The following is an 18352-nucleotide window of genomic DNA, read 5'->3' on the forward strand; positions in this document are numbered from 1 at the left end:
ACCCTTTTTTCCACAAACTCTGATTAAAAATGGTGTGCTGGGGCTTCCCTGGTGGCGCAGTGGTTGAGAGTCCACCTGCTGATGCAGGGGACACGGGTTCGTGCCCCAGTCCGGGAAGATCCCACATGTCGCGGAGCAGCTGGGCCCGTGAGCCACGGCCGCTGAGCCTGCGCGTCCGGAGCCTGTGCTCCGCAACAGGAGAGGCCACAACAGTGAGAGGTCCACGTACCGCAAAAAAAAAAAAAAAAAAAAATGGTGTGCTGTACTATGATTTGGCGGAATAGGCATTCTCACAAAGTATTAGTAGGAGTATAAATTGGTTTAATCAAAAAAGGAAAAAAGATAAAGTGGTTCAATCTTTCTGAAACACAATTTAGCATTCTGTTAAAAGTCTTCAAAATATTCATATCCTTAGGTCCTATGAACCCATTTCAGGAATTTGACTTGATAAAATCAGAATAATACTCAAATGTGATAGGCACAGCAGTAACATATTTCACAGAAAAAACTGGGGTGGGGGGGGAGAATGGGACTAGAGGCCCTAATTTATATTATGGGCTTTCATATCAAGGAAAATCATGGAGTAGAAATACTAACCATCATTATCTTTCGGTGGATGGATTGAATTTATCTTAATTCTTTTATTTTCCTGAAGCATCCCAATTTTCTTTTCTCAACATGCTGTGTTTTTATAACAAAAACAATGTAGAAGAAACCTCCACTACAGTAGTGTCAACCAAAGTTGCTATAATATTGAATTCAATCCCACCGCTGACATTTGAGAAAAACAAGAAAAAGCACATGATACAATGAAAATGCTACTGCATGGCAAAGAGGGAGGGAGAGCCTACAAATACCTGTGCTAGAAGTGGGAAAGACCAGGTAGTATCCCTGAGAGCGAGCCCACAGACAAGCAGTGGAGGTGAGTGATTTCCTAAAGAAGAAAAGGAGAACAGAAAAGAGAGGAACAAAGCAACGATAGCCCAAAAAATTATGGAAGAAAGGAAAAGAGAAAAACAATAGAAGAGGAGGAAGATAATCTAGCTCAATTATGGACAGAGATGAAGGATAGGTGAAAAAGAATAGAGGGAATAATAAGGAGAAAATAAATATATCCCAAATATCCAACTTTCTTTTATCTTAAGGGTGAACTAAAACTTTTCTTCTTTAAAAAAAAAAAGTGAGCTTGATTTAGGAAAAGGGCAGGAGTGGTCACAGGAAGGAAGCTACACATAGAAGACAACTTAACGCAAGTTCGGGAGGAAACAGAGTGAAGCAAAATGAATGAATTAAAAAATTCTAGGAGGGAAAAACTGCTCCTTAAATTCTAAACTGAATGAGTTAATACTCTTCAATTCTAAGTACTTCATACCCTCCTCTAAGTCCTTCTTCATCATTTGGATCAAGTGGTTTGTGCAGTAAAAACAGTTTGGCACAATGAAAGGAATCACCGACTTGCAAGTCAAGAGGTCAGGAATCAAGTCCTGACTCTACATACCAGCCACGTAAAGCTGAGCAAGCTACGGCATTTAGAAAACAGGGGCTACGTACTTAGCACACAGAGTTTCTGTGAGTCTCAAATTGAAAGAATATGTATAAAAAGTGGCTTAACTAAAAATACTCCACCAGTGCTGTCGTAGTAGGTGCTGTTATTTATTACCACTATTTGAATCACTGTATCACTATGAATACATTCACAAGACCAAAGCCACTATTTTTTGGAAACAAAAGCCACAATAACAGCGCTTTACTTATAGGAAAGCTAAGCAACAGAAGTTAGATTAAAAGAATAAAAATACAGTTGTAATTGCTCTCTCCCAATTAACCCCAATCCACTCACTCCCCAAAATACTGGAGAGGTTTCTCAGAGGTTAGATAATTGTTAGCATAGCACACTCTACTGGGGCTTCAAAAATCAGTCTGGGGTTTGATGAAAAGGTCCCTTCCAGCTCTGAGACTGTATCACAAACAAAAGAATCAAGCTGTCTAAAATGGCAAAATGAAATTCAGATGTGCAAATATCTTCTAATTTGCATTCTTAGCCAAACTGATAAGACTTTTTGGCTAAAGTTCTAAATTTCTATGCCCTGATCATAATTATACTTATCCACATAAAAATAGGGAAAATCTATATATTCAAAGTTATTACTAAATTATGGTATTAACTACACACAATTGAACATGAAGACTTTAAAAGTCCTGTTTTTAAACAATTTTTAAAGACACAGGAAACAACACATATGATACTAGGTTTTAAAAAAGTGAATAGGCCCTCTTTTGTGTACTATTTTTGTGGGGAAATGTTTTTTAAAGACATGTAAAAGTTGAAATCATGAGAGCTGAAATGGGGCCACATTACTGAAAGGGAGGAGAGATTAAAGCTATAAAAACTCTAATTATACCTTGCTTTATATTCTTTGGCGTGTTTCTCCATTCGAAACACGCTTTGAAATTTTATTATTTTCCTTCACAACTGAGCATATCATAGATTGTCTTAAAGCACATGAACTTCAGGGAAACATCTGCCATTCTAGAAATCTGACTGAGTTCCATCCTGATTACAACTTTTAAGCCAATGCATTTTAATAACTAGTATTAACTAGTATTATACTAGTTTATAACTAGTATTATACTAGTATAAATGTCCATTTGTTTTCCACTCATATTGTTAAATACATAATATAATAAAACATTTAAATAATTTTACAACATTATCACTGACGTGTAGAAAAGATAACGGTGCTGAAACGTCACTGTGGATTTAGAAGTAATATACTGTGTGACAGTGCAAAATGTTTGTCAATCATATGCAAGGGTCTAAATATAACCTGAGGATTAATATGTACAAAACTGTAATTGTTCAAAAGGTGTGCGTAACTTAGGTGCACATGCGTGCACATGTATACACACATACATGCCTTAAAAAAAAAGAGCAACTAAGGAGGAATAGGCCAGTGTTAACAGTGACTACAAGTGGACTGTGAAACTGTGATGCTTTTCTTCATACTTTTCTATATTTTCCAAATTCTGTAAAATATGTAACATTTTTATAATGGGGAGTGATTTTTCTAATCAACAGCATAAATAAAGTTAAGTGTAGCTGCTCCCAAAGAACAATCTAAATGTAAAAAAGCAAAAAAATCTACAACAGAACTCTGTACTAAGCACTGCTCTCAGTTTAACATGTTAACAATACTGAAGTTAACTAGTAACCCTATGAAACAGATACCCCCACTGTGTGGACTAAAAAATTGAGGTTTCCTGAAAGATATAACAAAGGACACATAGCTATTTAAAGGCAGAGGCAGAAATTGCACACGAAGCTGTCCTAGTCCAAAGTCCAAACGTTTAACCAATTAAATCACCTGACATGAACAAGAAGTATTGCAATATCTTCTTTACATTTGACATTTACCATTTTTTTTATAATTTAGTAGACAATATACATGGTAATATCTCAAAATGTTGCATCAGGTAATCTTATTAGAGTTTAGCCATAATCTATTATAATCTAACCATGATTAGTCCATGGACTAAAAATTAGGCTCAAGTAATTCTGAGTATTTTATGCATAAAATGACAGTTCTTAGCTAAATCAGACACGAAATCTTGCATTCAAGAGAATGTATCGATTGTTCACACTACCTCCTATGCAACGACTCCAACTAAAAAGATCAGCTCAACACCACACGCTGAGAATTGATGCGCTAACACAAGTCAGACAGACTTGCCAGCCTGTCAGTGTCCATGTGTTGTCAAAAAGTAAGACGGGGAAAAAACTCAAAAAGCTAGCTATCAAAACTCAAGATCTTAAAACAAAGAAGCTTCCTTTCAATAAGGTAAATAAACCAAGTCACAACATACATAAAGGCAGGGATCACAAAGGGTTGAAATTACCATTTAAATTATCATTTAATTACCATTAAATACATACCTTCCTCCTATCGAGTCGTCTTGTGGTTGGGCCCCGGCAGTGTTCCTCTGTGAACGTCGCAGTGACCCCCCTGGATTGTTATTAGGCCGGTTGGACATTGGCACCTCTCTCTTGAAGGGACATACCCTTTCTAGACACTACCATTCACTAAAAGGGGGAAAAAAAGGAGAAAAAATAAAATGTCAACTATACATAGTACAACACCAGAAACAAATGAGGGGCACCAAAGATGAAGGGGAAATGTTATGCAAACAATTTGATCGTACAGCCTTCACCAATGCTGCAGTGTCTTATTAAACTGTGAAGTCTGGCTGATTAATGTGTTATAAAGTGTCAGGAATATATCAAATTCAAGGCATGAGGTCCAGAATCCCGCACACAGAATTAACTTAAATTTCTCATGGAACGCTCAAGAAATCCCCAATTCAAAAAAACAGAGCACAAGTAGAAATCTGTTTCCACATCTAGTACTACATGGTAAAGGGCATTGCACCTAAAGTCAGAACACCTTGGCTCAAGTCCTGTGATAGAACGGGTAACTAACTAAAGGAGTCTGCCTTTGTACAAACCATAACCTCTAGCCTCAGATTCCTCAGGCACAGAATAAAAGCAACAAGCAACATATACCATGCTTACTTCACAGCACTGCTGTGAACAAATGAAATAATGAATACAAAGGAATGGTAAAACTATAATATCTTAATGGAGAAACAAGGAAAAAGCAGCTCAAGGACAGTAAATTGAGAAATGGTCCTAGATCTCCTGGATTTCAACATCAGCTGTGCTGGCTGTGACTCTGGACAAGAAACTTGACCTCTAGATTTTGTTTACCTCTTCTGTAAAGTATATTATCTACCTCATGGAGATGTTAGCAACAAGAAATGGTGAACATCATTCATAAGCTTAACAATTTAGTTCAAAACACAGTTATTAATTAATTTGAACTTTTTATCTTTCTGTAAGAAATTGTTATACAGGAAAAAATGCTGACACAAAGAAAATGAGTTTAACTGACAAAACAGGTCAATATTACTATCACAGAAAGAAAGAATTGCGATTTTTATAAATCAAATCTGACACAATTTTTCTTAAGCCTCCAGTCAAATTCCAGGTAGAGTTCTTTAATTACTTCTATTGATTGGGGAGGGAACAGAAGGAACGATCATATGACATTACAGAAACTTGTGCCAAAAAGAATGTAAATTAACCATAACTAAATCTATTATTGGATTTTAAGAGATTCCATGCAATGTAACAGGAAACTGGGTTTTCTTTTGAGTTACATGTTGACCCAATTCAGTAGAAAAGGACTGTTTCTTTCTGTCACACTTGCCCACATCACCAATTAATATACCAAATAAACTTCAGTCAGAAAGTTCAAATTACTAATATAATTACTCTCAATTTTAGAAAGAAAAAAAGAGGAAATACTATATAAACATTAAAAGAGAAAGAGGAAGGTTCAGTTTACATGTACTGATGGAAAGAAAGATCTCTCCAAGATATGCTTGGGGAAAAATGGTATAATCCCCATCTATGTGTACATATATATTTAAAAGGTTTGCATACGTATCTTTATATAGTATTTGCTCGTTAAAAATTGGTGGCAAGGGCTTCCCTGGTGGCGCAGTGGTTGAGAGTCCGCCTGCCGATGCAGGGGACGCGGGTTCGTGCCCCGGTCCAGGAAGATCCCACATGCCGCGGAGCAGCTAGGCCCGTGAGCCATGGCCGCTGAGCCTGCGCGTCCGGAGCCTGTGCTCCGCAACGGGAGAGGCCACAACAGTGAGAGGCCCACGTACCGCAAAAAAAAAAAAAAAAAAAAAAAAAAAAAAAAAAAAAATTGGTGGCAATAAATTCATACAACAGACACTGTTAACAACCCGCCCCCCACGCGCCTTATCACCAGTTTCGCTTTCGATGGTTTCAGTTACCTACCTGATCAATCCTGGTACAAAAATACTAAATTGAAAATTCCAAAAATAAATAATTTGTAAGTTTTAAATTGTACAACATTCCTTGTAGCTGGTGAAATCTCATGCCATCCCTCTGTCCCGCTCAGGATGTGAATCATCCCTCTGCCCAATGTATCTACTATATACGCTCCCCACCAATTAGTATATGAAAAAACATAGTATATACAGGATTTGGTATTATCCACGGTTTCAGGCATCACTGGGGAGCTTGAAACGTATCCCCTGCAGATGGTACTGACTAACTTTGAGAAAGAGGACTGGGGGTCTGAAGTCTGAAACAAAAGGAGTCATTTTTGTTACTTATCCTTTGAAAGCAGTAAGGTAGGTCACTGGATTACAAATGCTGGGCTCTGGAGTTAAATGGCCTCTCACTGAGTTCAAATCTTAACTCCAATACCAACAAAATGTATGACCTCGTACATAAAGTCCTCTGTGCTTCACTCTATCGAATGGGGATAAAGAACTTATCCTATAGAGTAGCTGTGAGCATTAAATGAGAAGATCCATACAAACCACTTAACACAGTGCCTATCACATTGCAAGGGTTCAGTACACACCAACTATTATTATTACTATAAACATTTATTCAGAATAAAAAAATACTTGTGATAAAATTATGTTGGCAGAAACTGCCATAAAACCTACGGGTCAACATGAGTTTTAAACTTCTAGCAATATCGTTTCAAAAGTGAATTTTGGGGCTTCCCTGGTGGTGCAGTGGTTGAGAGACCGCCTGCCGATGCAGGGGACACAGGTTCGTGCCCCGGTCCGGGAAGATCCCACATGCCGCGGAGCGGCTGGGCCTGTGAGCCACGGCCGCTGAGCCTGCGCGTCTGGAGCCTGTGCTCCGCGACGGGAGAGGCCACAATAGTGAGGGGCCCGCGTACCGCAAAAAAAAAAAAAAAAAAAAGTGAATTTTGCTACAAAGAAAACACAGTGTTCTTAATTAAGGGTGAGCATCACAATCACCTGAGAAGCTTTGTCAAAAAATGAATGCCTGACCTCTGCCCTCAGAGATTCTGATTCTGTGGATGCAGAAATTGGACATACATTTTGAAAGGGCTCTCCTGGTTGTACTGGTCTAAAGAACAATTGTATCCCATTCAAGAACTAAATAAAAAGACCAATCTATTTCAGAATTCATCCAACAAGTTTTACTACTTCAAACACCATCTCAATGCCATCTTGCTTGGACGCTAAACAGTATGGACACAAGAGAATAGCATGATACTGTTCCTTTCACTTTAAAAAGCAAAGAATGCTATTATTAAACAGGGTTAGGAGATCTGGGCTTCCCTAGTGGTGCAGTGGTTAAGAATCCTCCTGCCAGGGGACTTCCCTGGCAGTCCAGTGGTTAAGCCTCTGCCTTCCAATGCAGGGGGCGCGGGTTCGATCCCTGGTCAGGGAGCTAAGATCCCACATGCCTCGAGGCCAAAAAACCAAAAAAAAAAAAAAAGAATCCTCCTGCCAATGCAGGGGACACGGGTTTGAGCCGTGGTCTGGGAAGATCCCACATGCCGTGGAGCAACTAAGCCCGTGCATCACAACTACTGAGCTTGTGCTCTAGAGCCCGCGAGCCACAACTACTTAAGCCCATGCGCCTAGAGCCCGTGCTCCGCAAAAAGAGAAGCCACCACAATGAGAAGCCCGCCCACCCCAACGAAGAGTAGCTCCCGCTCACCGCAACTAGAGAAAGCCCCTAGAGAAAGCCCGCTCGCAACAACGGAAACCCAAAGCAGCCAAAAATAAATAAATTAAATAAATTTATATAAAAATTAAAAAAACAGGGTTAGGAGATCTCACCTGCCCACTTCCTGCTATTAAATGCCTACGGTATGTCATAGGGTCTTAAGTGATTCAAATGAATATAAGTCACACTAGTTAATTTGACCTATAGCTAGCAAAGTAACCTTAATAATGCTCCCAACACCTTCGGAGCTTGTCAACCAGCACCAGGTGGTTCATGGATAATTCTTGGAATTTGAGAGGAAAAGTGGCAAATAAGAAGACACTTATTTATCAAAGTGCTACCTGCTTTTAAAGCATAAATTGAACTTTAAGGAACATGGCCGGACTCCGTAAAACTTTGGAGTTTGAATTGCCCACAAGTAAATATAAGAGTCACATATAATACACATAGGATCTCCCCCCAACGCCCCTGCCCGGTGTCAACAAATCCAGAGACAGAAGGGACCCTTGGAGGTGATCAAGTTCAAGCCCTTACATTACAGACAATTCCAAATGAAGCAAGTTCAAAGTCATCTGATAAGGAACTCGTCCTCTGAACCCTGATATGGAGAAGACCTATCACCTCCAGAGATCACCATTACCTCAAATTCACAAAATTTAACTCTTCTTTTGACTCCAGATAAGAGCCTAAAAATCACCATGCAATGATTTCCTTCTTGTTATGTGAATATTCCATGCTGTCTTCACCAATTAGTATACCTACCATATTTTATTAATTAAATTTTAAAACATACAAGTGAGTTATAAAAACTCACTTGTATGTGTTTTAATAATAAAAAACTACATTACTATAAATTGTTTTGACAAACTGAAATGAATATGAACTCAAAGATTCCATCTTAATAGGTATCTTACAATGTTGAAACTAGAAGGTTTAAGTCCAGTCTATTAATAACCCTATCAAGTCCTGAAATATACTACTCTTCTAACCATGGATATATGCCTTCGTTTCAGTGGAAACAATCACCGATATTTTTCACATGAAACCGTTGACGTTAATTCCTAAAGCACTGAAATAAAAGAGATGGCATATATGACTCTGAATTCAATGGAAAAAGCACAGAAACACTGACACGTTCAACACTGAAAGCGAACTCACAGAACAGACTAACAGTTACCAGAGGCAGGATAGGGGGTGGGTCAAATGGGTAAAGCAAGTCAAAAGGTACAAACTTCCAGTTGTAAAATAAATAAGTCTTATTACTATGGGGATGTAATGTACAGCATGGAGATTAAAAGTTAATACTACTGTATTGCATGTTTGAAAGTTGCTACGAAAACAGATCTTAAAAAAAAAATTCTGTATGTATGGTGACAGATGTTAACCAGACTTAGTGTTACTGATCATTTTGCAATATATACAAATATCAAATCACTGTTGTGCACCTGAAACTAATATGATGGTGGATGTCAATTATACCTCAATTAAAAAAACTACTTGCCCTGAAAACAAACTCATGATAACTTTGTTCACAGCTCTAAGCATCAACAAACTTGCTCACTGATCAGGTTAAATGGCATATGAATTTTATGTGAAAACGTATTTACCTCTTCAGGCAAACAGAATTTCTTCAGGAAAAAAAGAAATGCATACTAATCTACATTTTAAAATTCACTTTCAAAGTTTTATAAGAAGGACATTCTTTCTAGGAAACTTCAACTGCAAACATTCTGGAAATTGATTTTTCCTTTAATTTCTCAACTCAGAATCAGAAAAGAGAGGTTAAGGCTAGGGAAAAAAATTAACTTTAGGATTCTTCCCAGTCAAATGGCCAAAAGTATGAAATGAAAACAAAGGTTATCATTTGTGCAAAGTTTTTTTCACATGAAGGAAGCTGGATAGACTGGAGAACATATCTCCAATTTAGTGACCAAGAGCAGTCATGAACAGTCCCAAACCAAGCTAATACATTTCTATTATCTATTATTTGATAGGCAACTCTAAAAACTGAAGGAAAGTTGCATTATTTTCACAGTAAAGATAACATTTTTCTAAAAATCTAACATCCCAACGCAGTATCTGTAGCAAGTTTTCAGAAGTGACATTTAATGGGAATCTTATTTATCATTGTGTCCCCCCCGCCCCGCTCCCGCCAATTTCTTATGCCTTCTATTTAGATGTGGTCCTCCAAAGAGACTTGGTTTGGCTTCAGACTGTAAAACTGGAGTTTAATAGCAACAGTAGTAAACACAATTTCCATAACACTTTATTCATATGTTTATTCTAATAAGCAAAATTTAAGTGTGCCAATGGGCCTTTATTAACCATGTTGTTTACTATTCCTACTTTACAAACAAGGAAACTGAAGTGTTACAAAATTAAGTTGCCTGCATGCAACAAGTAACAGCATTCAGACCTGCAGGCTGCAAGCAATAGCAGATGTAAACAACTGCATACACCAGATCAAAAAAGGATATGACTACATCTTAGGAGAAAGGACAGGAAGTTAAACGTACCAGGGGCAGTATTAAACAACTCTACAATGAAATGGAATGCAAGTCACTCTTGCTTATACCAGGAGTCATTCTTGCTTAAGTAAAAATGGCAAGGACTTCAAACACGACTGTCTTTAAAATGGGAATGAATATCCTTTAAGCTTCCCTAAGAGCAAGGGATTGAGATATAGAGGAAAATAAAACAATCCCTGCTCACAAGGAGCTTACTGCTCTATATCCCCACACGAGACTAAATCCTGGCTCTGCTACTTAATAAAAATGAGACATATACAATACTTTACACCTTCATCTGTTTCTCCATTAAACTAGAGATAACACTATTAATTTAGGGTTTGGGTACTACAGACAACATATATTAAGGCTCTTGGAATGGTGCCTGACACATACAGCAGTCATTTAATGAGTGCCTATTAGCACAATTAAATGACTGGTGAATCTGGGGAAGAAGGGGGGGGTCATCAAGTCTACATCAAGTCCAACATCTTGAAAGGAAAGGAATTAGGGAGGAAAAAAATGACCCCCAAAATTCTATAAAACCATTTAGGACAGTTTATATTTCACTTGATTTAGGAAGGAGGTGAAAAAAACAAAAACAAAAAAAACACTAGTTAGCATGTATAGTATAGTTACAAGTCAAATGTCAAACTCTTAGTAGTTGTATCTGTTATACAACAGTGCAACCTGGTTCATGAACCTTTAATGAACAAAGCATTAGTTTAGAAAGCTAAACATTAGTCTGCATTAGGGAAATGGACAGAAATGTATTGTCTTTCTTCCAGTTAATCAGAAAAGTTCTGAAGAGAAAAAATAAAAGTAAGAGCCACTGAGTACAGGGGAAAGAGCTAGGTTATCTGAGAATGGGGTCTCAGGCATTTAATTCAATTTAGGGGCATTGAAACCATTCCAATGTCATGTTGGGATGTTGTGCAACATGTAAAAATAGTATTTCCAAATTATATTTTTTGTAACACTAGAAAAGAACATTTGCTGGCAAAAATACAGGTTTTAAAGTGAATATTAAAATAAAAATGATTATGGGTAATGTTTACTTTGTGCTTACCATGTCCCTGGCAAAGTGCCTCTTCGTTTAATTTTCACAACCTTACAAAATTGGTAGGACAAGAAATAACCTTCCTTTAGAGAAACTGTGGCACACAGTAGGTTGTAATAACCCTAAGGCTGCTGTTACAAGGCCAGCACTCAAACACAGGTTTGACCTAAAGTCCACGCTCTTTATGACTATACTATATGACTGAACAAATGAAGAAAAAATAATTCTACGTTTCCCTTTTTTAAAAAGTCAAAACACTAAGAGAACATGACACTGCAAGCTAGGAGGGATATCTAGAAGGTCCTAATCCTTTTATATTTCCTTGAGATAATCAGTTTAACTGAACAATCCTTAAATGAGTAATAATCATAAAACACGCTAAATGATATGAGAAGTAGTATCAAAGGTAATACTGTAAATAAAAACAACAAAAAAAGGGTAACTTAATTTCATCCTCAGCAGGTTGAAAAGGTCCAGTTTAAAAGGTTAGAGGACTTCCCTGGTGGCACAGTGGTTAAGAATCCGCCTGCCACTGCAGGGGACACGAGTTCGAGCCCTGGTCCGGGAAGATCCCACATGCCGCGGAGCAACTAAGCCGCACAGAGCAACTAAGCCCACGCGCCACAACTACTGAGCCTGCGTTCTAAAGCCTGTGAGCCACAGCTACTGAGCCCGCGTGCTGCAACTACTGTAGCCTGCGTGCCTACAGCCCGTGCTCCGCAACAAGAGAAACAACCACAATGAGAAGCCTGCGCACCGCAAAGAAGAGTAGCCCCCACTCGCCGCACCTAGAGAAAGCCCGCACCTGTGAAGACCCAACGCAGCCAAAAATAAAAAAACAGATTTATTTAAAAAAAAAAATCTGGGAAGAACATGGACCTAAGAAATAAGTCTGAACTGTATCATGAAGGGCCTAAAGCTAAAAACTTGGGGTTTAAGACCTACAGATAAGCAGACCAACTATTAAGTTACCAAACAGACTTAAGGGTGGATGAGGGTCCAATAACAATGGAAAGTGAATGAAGAGATAGGAATCAGTAAACATTTAGACAATAAAATCTATACCATGAGGAGGAAAAAAAAAAAATGTCTAGGATTGTGTTTCTCAAACTTCAGCATATATATGAATGGGGACATTAAAATGTCAAGTTTCTTACTCTGGTGACAAGGGTTAAGAAAAGTTATTTAAAACATATAAAGAAAGAAGATGACTGCATACCCTTTCAATGCCATATGAAACACTATTTAACAGGCTCAGCTAGGAACTATTTAATTTTTCTAGAAGACAGAAGCATTAATTTGCTATTTCCTATTAATTAGGGTTTCAGACAATGAATTTACATGTTATCTTGCAGATGTGTATGTAGAAGAAATACAAACAACAGTACCAGTAGACGTAATCCCAGAGACTGCAGTTTTCTGCCCAATGGGACATTACCATCTAAAGTTCTTTATTAAATTGCCTATAAATATCCAGTTCCTCAAATGCTGTATGAATCAGCTTATCCTAACAGGTTCCCTTAATTAATTAGTGAGTTAAATAAATCTTTACTATGTGTTTACTCCATAGTTCTAAGTTATGCTTTTAACTTTAGAAAATTTTAAAAAACAGATGGTAGTAACGTTACCAAATGGTACACATGGGGTAGAAAAATAAAGTGTTAAACATGTCAAATGAGTTTGTAGGCTTTGTAGATAAAGAGTTCCACTATGCAGATGCAAATAAAGATCTAGAATTAAGTAGGTAACTGAATATGCACATGGAAGAAATTATCAGCAGGCAAGAGATAGATGAAACCAAGATAATCAATGAGATTTCATTTTCTCTAGGAAAAGCACGCAGCATAAAGAGAAGAACAAGCCCAGGGTGGAACTTTGGGAAAGACTAAAATCTAAGGAAAACAGAAAAGAAAGAATCTAGTTGAGGAGAATCAGGGACTCATCAGAAGTACAGGGAATAAACGATGAAGGTATACAAAAAAACAAAACAAAAAGTATGAGGGGAAAAAATCAGGATGGTAGTACTGAAGACATGAATGAATAAAAAAATGGATAGGAAGAGTTCAAATGTCACAGAAAGGGCAGACACACGAAACTGCAACATGTCCATCAGATTAAGAAATCTGTGAGAGCTGCTTCTAGAAATGGTGGGGGAGGAGAGGGTGTGGTTAAGTTAGGTAGACAGTAAAGACTAACTTTCTTGAGCAAAGGCTAGGCTACAAAGAAGACACAGAAGAGAAAATAGCCAACGCGGTAAGGGGAAGCAGGACTGACAAAGGCTGTGTGTGCAGGAGTGTTCGTGATTTTCCTATTTTTCCTTTTTTAAAAAAATAAGTCTTGGGCATATTTATATATGTAAAGAAAATTACTGAAAGAAAAAGGCTGGGAATAAGGTATAGTTTACTAATGAGGTCCTACAGGAGAAAAAGAAAGAATTAAGAGCATAAGCCTTAGAGCAGAGGAAAAGCATATCACATCAATCTCAAAGGCACGGGATGACAAATGGCAGCAAGGATGTGCATGCCTAGCTTAACAGAACCTGTGATTTTAAGGTATGAGACCAGTAAGGGAGAATGGAGATTTCAAAGAGTTACCTAATACAGAACAGGGAAAGGGGATGACTATGGGCAAAGAGGACTACAGAGCGGCATGAAGAACCTACTGAGAGTAGAAACCATAAACATAAGTGGCAGCCCACACCTGATGTAATTTTCTCGTTTATGTAAGAGGAAATTCTCATCCAGAGTGAACTGCAGCGGAGCATACATCTATTTAGGGACACACCTAACACACACACAGTCCAGCTCTCCAGAATGCCAGTGCAAGGTATACTTTCCACTATGCCATTCTAAACATGAATTTAACCACTTTCTGTTTATTGATTTGTTGACAGCTAATCCATTTAAAGAGATGGAAATAGAACACAATTGACCCTCCAGAGTCCAAACTCTGAATAATTTCTATACTATGCCTTCATTTACGAAGTGCAAATAACTGAAGTGCTTGCAGCAAACACTTGAAAAACTTGAAAGATCAAGTATCACCCAACACTGAACAACAAAATTCAACACTGGGCACACAAACTGATGCCAGCATCCCCGTTTCATGATTGTAATAGGCCTTGAGAATCTGCCTTACTGTCACCTGGCAAGAGTCAATGAGATTAATTTTGGCATCATTTTCACAAAGACTACATTTTTTGAGTATTAAGCCATACAATTCATGCTATAGCTCTCTTAGAAATGTCCATTTTCTTGTTCAGCAAAAATTAAGATTCACAATTGTCTCTGTTAATACATTAATTACACATAATAGACTCCAATACTCCTTGAGTCTAAGCACACTTGATTCAAAAGATTTTAAAATTTAACCCAGATATTATTACAAGAATAGAAATAGGAGATAGCAGGGTAATGACTCTTTTTCTTGATTTCCTCCCTGAAATAAAGAAAAATGAATAAATGCTTTAAAAATTCGGACGAAATCTCCACGTAAAATGAAACTAGAGAAAAGTTGGCTACACGCTAACTCACAGAAGAAAATTTGCCAGATACAATAAAATCTGTACCAAAAACAGGGAAGAGGTAGACCAGAGCTTAAAAAATAAAAAAAAAATAAAAGGTAAGAAGATGATCTTAAAGGTTCCTATCAATGACCCTTTCGTTGAAAAAACTAAACTGTGGAGCAAGGGCAACAAAAGATCAAAAGTACCCCCTCCTGGGAGCCAGCTTCCCAGGCCAGAACCGCAAGGGAGGTGAGGCACCTAAAAAAGGAGGCAGTGGCGTGTTTGTATTGAACAGTGCCCTGATTAACCAAGACAAAGAACAGCCTAAACTGGAGGAGAGAAGCAGGGAAGAGAAAGAGCAACTCCAAAATTAAGATCAGCTGGGCAAACAATCACTAAGCCACCAAGCAAAAGGTACTGCAATGGCTCTCCACCAAAATGATCTGCTCTGATCAAAGGGAGAAAATAACCAAAATCAAAACTGAGAATTCTACCAGGCAGAGGAAGCAATTCAAAATGGTGGAAAGATGTTCTGAAACAAAAACAACCTGAAGGGTACTAAAAGGGAGGCCATGGTTAATAAAAGAAACAGAAGAAAAAAATAATACTATTGCATAATTGTAAAAGTAAGTTATAAAACAGGAAGAAGACAACTTTAAGAGTTGTTCATCTCTGCCACAATTAGAAGGAAAATGCTATATACACTAAAAATGGAACTATTGTCGAGGTTTTGTTAAGCAAAACAGCAGGCACAGAATACTGGGCACAGAATATGTTATGTCAACATATATATTACTACATTTGTAATTATCATTGGCATAAATATTATCAATAGAGAATACATTAAAAAAAAAACTATCTAAATCAGCTACCTTGTTAGAATAGGACCCTATAAGGCCTTTTACATTTTGAATCATGTACTATTTCCCTACACAATAAATTCTTTAAACAATTATGCATGTTGTAATTTTAACTCTATAGATGATACTTAGTAGGTAAAAGTAACCAGAAAAAATAACTCAAAATATTAGCCATTTTTAGAACATTCTTTTCTCATTTTCATTTTTAAAAATTATGTGATCTCATTACTAAAAACGGGAGAAACAGAGTATTTTCACAGGTTTCTATATCCCAGGCACATGTTCATCTTCAAAAAAAAAAAACAAACTAATTTTGTAATACAAATCCTGTTTCCAAGAAAATGGAGTTCTTAACTGCCTAAAACAGTCTATAGAGAATGACATACAAACTTTTGCACCAAAAGTTTCTTTTGTACAACACTGTAATATAATCATCAATCAATTTATCACAGATATAGCCCAGCCCAGCCACTTCTAAGATTCAGAGCAACTCAAATCCCTAATATAAATCCTATCTTAACTCATACAGCTTATATAATCCTTCAGACTACTAATTACATTTAGAAGACTATTTTTTCTTCTTCTTAAAGTCTCCAGGATTATAAACTAGTCAGCAACTTTTAGTCCATATGCCCAAGATTGCTCACAGGTCCAGTTTTAACAGGTCCAAGTCTGTTGGCTACCATAATTCGCCAGTCAGTCGGGGCTGAAGGTCAGCTTACACTAGCATTTTTAGTACATCCTCTTAAAGATGTTCCTCTCTACCTAGCCAGGAATGAACAGACAAACGGGAAAGGTTACTGAACTGATAGTCTCTAAAATCTGGTTCAGCTCTATTTTTATAAGACCCTAACCTAACATTCATTTTCACTTTTCCTAAACAGAGTACTTTTAAGTAAAGATCTAGGAACACCACTATCAGACACAGTGATTATCAAAAGGGAAGAACTATTGAGGGAGGGAGGAGAGAATGATTTGTAAATGCCTCTCTCCACCAAGGGACAGAGAGATGCCTGCTGGGTAAGAATCACTGTTATTGAAAATAAAATACAAGGTATCCTGCAGATTACACCAAGGTGCTCCCTATGGACAAAAGCAATTTATGTTTGGTAAATGACCTTTAGAGCATACGGACACACATAAGGTAATACTTTCAGAATATTCTTCAATACATGTTCTTGTCACTGCTGTGTACTCCACCATAATAATGAAATCACAGAGGTTAATCTCTTTAACATAGCTTGTATTAGAAAGAATGCCTGCCTTGCAACAAAAATTATTTCAACATTGTGATCATCACAGATTGGTACAAACTCTTGGAAACAACAGGTATGTAGCTTGTCATTATCAGTGATAGAATCTGGAGAATTTTCAGCCACAGATATGACTAAGTTTGTGGTAAGGCTCAAGAGAAAGAAAGCAATGAAATGTAACTCAAAGTTGGGGAGAAAAGATACAGACCATTACTTTAATGCAAGGTGAACAATGTACAGTGCCAAATTTTTGTTTAAGATCATGTATGTCATAGGGATTGTGTCTAAATTCAGAAAGTCTCAGAAAATATTTTTCAAAGGTTAAAAAAAAACACCCACATTTAGAATGTCATACTCTAATGACCAGTTCCTTACATTTCTATAAATAGTAGCATTTTTACCAAAAATAAGTAGGTGCTAATGATTGCCTCTATACTGAGCCAAAACATGTACAAACCTATAGCCAGGAAAAATATAAAAGTTGTTATTCCCCAAATTAAGTTTTTAATACAGATTTCAGGGCCCTATCAGGACGCGGGTAAGGAAAAATCAAACTATTATTCAAAAGCCCCTTGCACTATTCTAATTATCAGCTAGGTTTAAGAGCTGACACAGTTACACTTTTTCTGCTATCATTACATATCACCTAATCCTATGCAAACTGTACAAGACTCCCCATATCCCATAATTAAAAACTGCCACTAATGTCCTTAGAATCCACAATCCCACTTCCAGGAATCTTCCAGGAAGCTAACCTAAAGAAACACTTGCACAAGTCTGCAAGCATATATGTAATCAATATGCTTGCTGCAGTATGTCACAGAGGAAAAAAACTGAAGATCCAAAAGTTCTTAGTTGGGAAATGGTTAAATAAGCACACTGTAGCAATTCTATGGCATGCTTAGAGGTCCTTAAAAACAGAGGTAGATTTGTAAATACTACACTGATAGGAAACGCAGAACACTGTTAATTTCTTCAACAAATAATTAGGAGCCTATTTGACAGGCATCAACAGGCATAATCTTTGCCTTGATGAAGCTTATGCTCAACTGGAAAGACACAAAATAATCAAGCTTTTTGCATTGTGGTAAGTGCTATGAAAGATGGAATAGGAGAAAAACAGGAAGTATAGAGAATAAGGAAGGGGGAAGAAAAAAGCTACTTGAGGTTGACTCACCAGGTGATACCTCTCTGAAGAGATATCTTAAGCTGAGACCTGAAGGATAATAAAGAAGGGGGGAATATTGATATTTGTTTGTATATGCATAGGAAAAAATGTTCTGAAAAAATATTACCTAAATGTCTACAGTAAAGAAGAGAAGAAGTGGTAAAGAGTACCTAGGTCTTGAGTCCGTTCAAAATCTGGCTCCACCAGAAACCATGTTAACTTAGAGGAATGTCTTAATCTATCAAAGCCTTAGTTTCCTCAACTATAAAAGGAAGATAAGTATATTTCATTAAGTTGTGAAAATTAACGGAAACACTTAGACAATATAGTAAGCAAGTTACAGGTGGAAAAAAGGAAGACAGAACCTACATATTCAGTTTTAAAAGATATCAAAGAAACAAA

At 37.2% G+C, this 18352-nt stretch overlaps 1 protein-coding gene across 15 annotated transcripts in view; it reads right to left on the reverse strand.

The window, feature by feature from the left end:
• TRIP12 (thyroid hormone receptor interactor 12) overlaps positions 1-18352 on the reverse strand; it is a 151224-nt gene that overhangs the window by 105003 nt on the left and 27869 nt on the right. For all 15 annotated transcript variants that reach the window (XM_079924530.1, XM_079924529.1, XM_079924527.1 and 12 more), the window contains exon 2: positions 3935-4081. In XM_079924530.1, the coding sequence (XP_079780656.1) occupies positions 3935-4032 (98 nt within the window). In that variant the 5' untranslated portion in view covers positions 4033-4081. The remainder of the gene's footprint in view (positions 1-3934; positions 4082-18352) is intronic.

Source organism: Stenella coeruleoalba (assembly GCF_951394435.1).
Source record: "Stenella coeruleoalba genome assembly, chromosome: 6".
Lineage (NCBI taxonomy): Eukaryota > Metazoa > Chordata > Mammalia > Artiodactyla > Delphinidae > Stenella > Stenella coeruleoalba.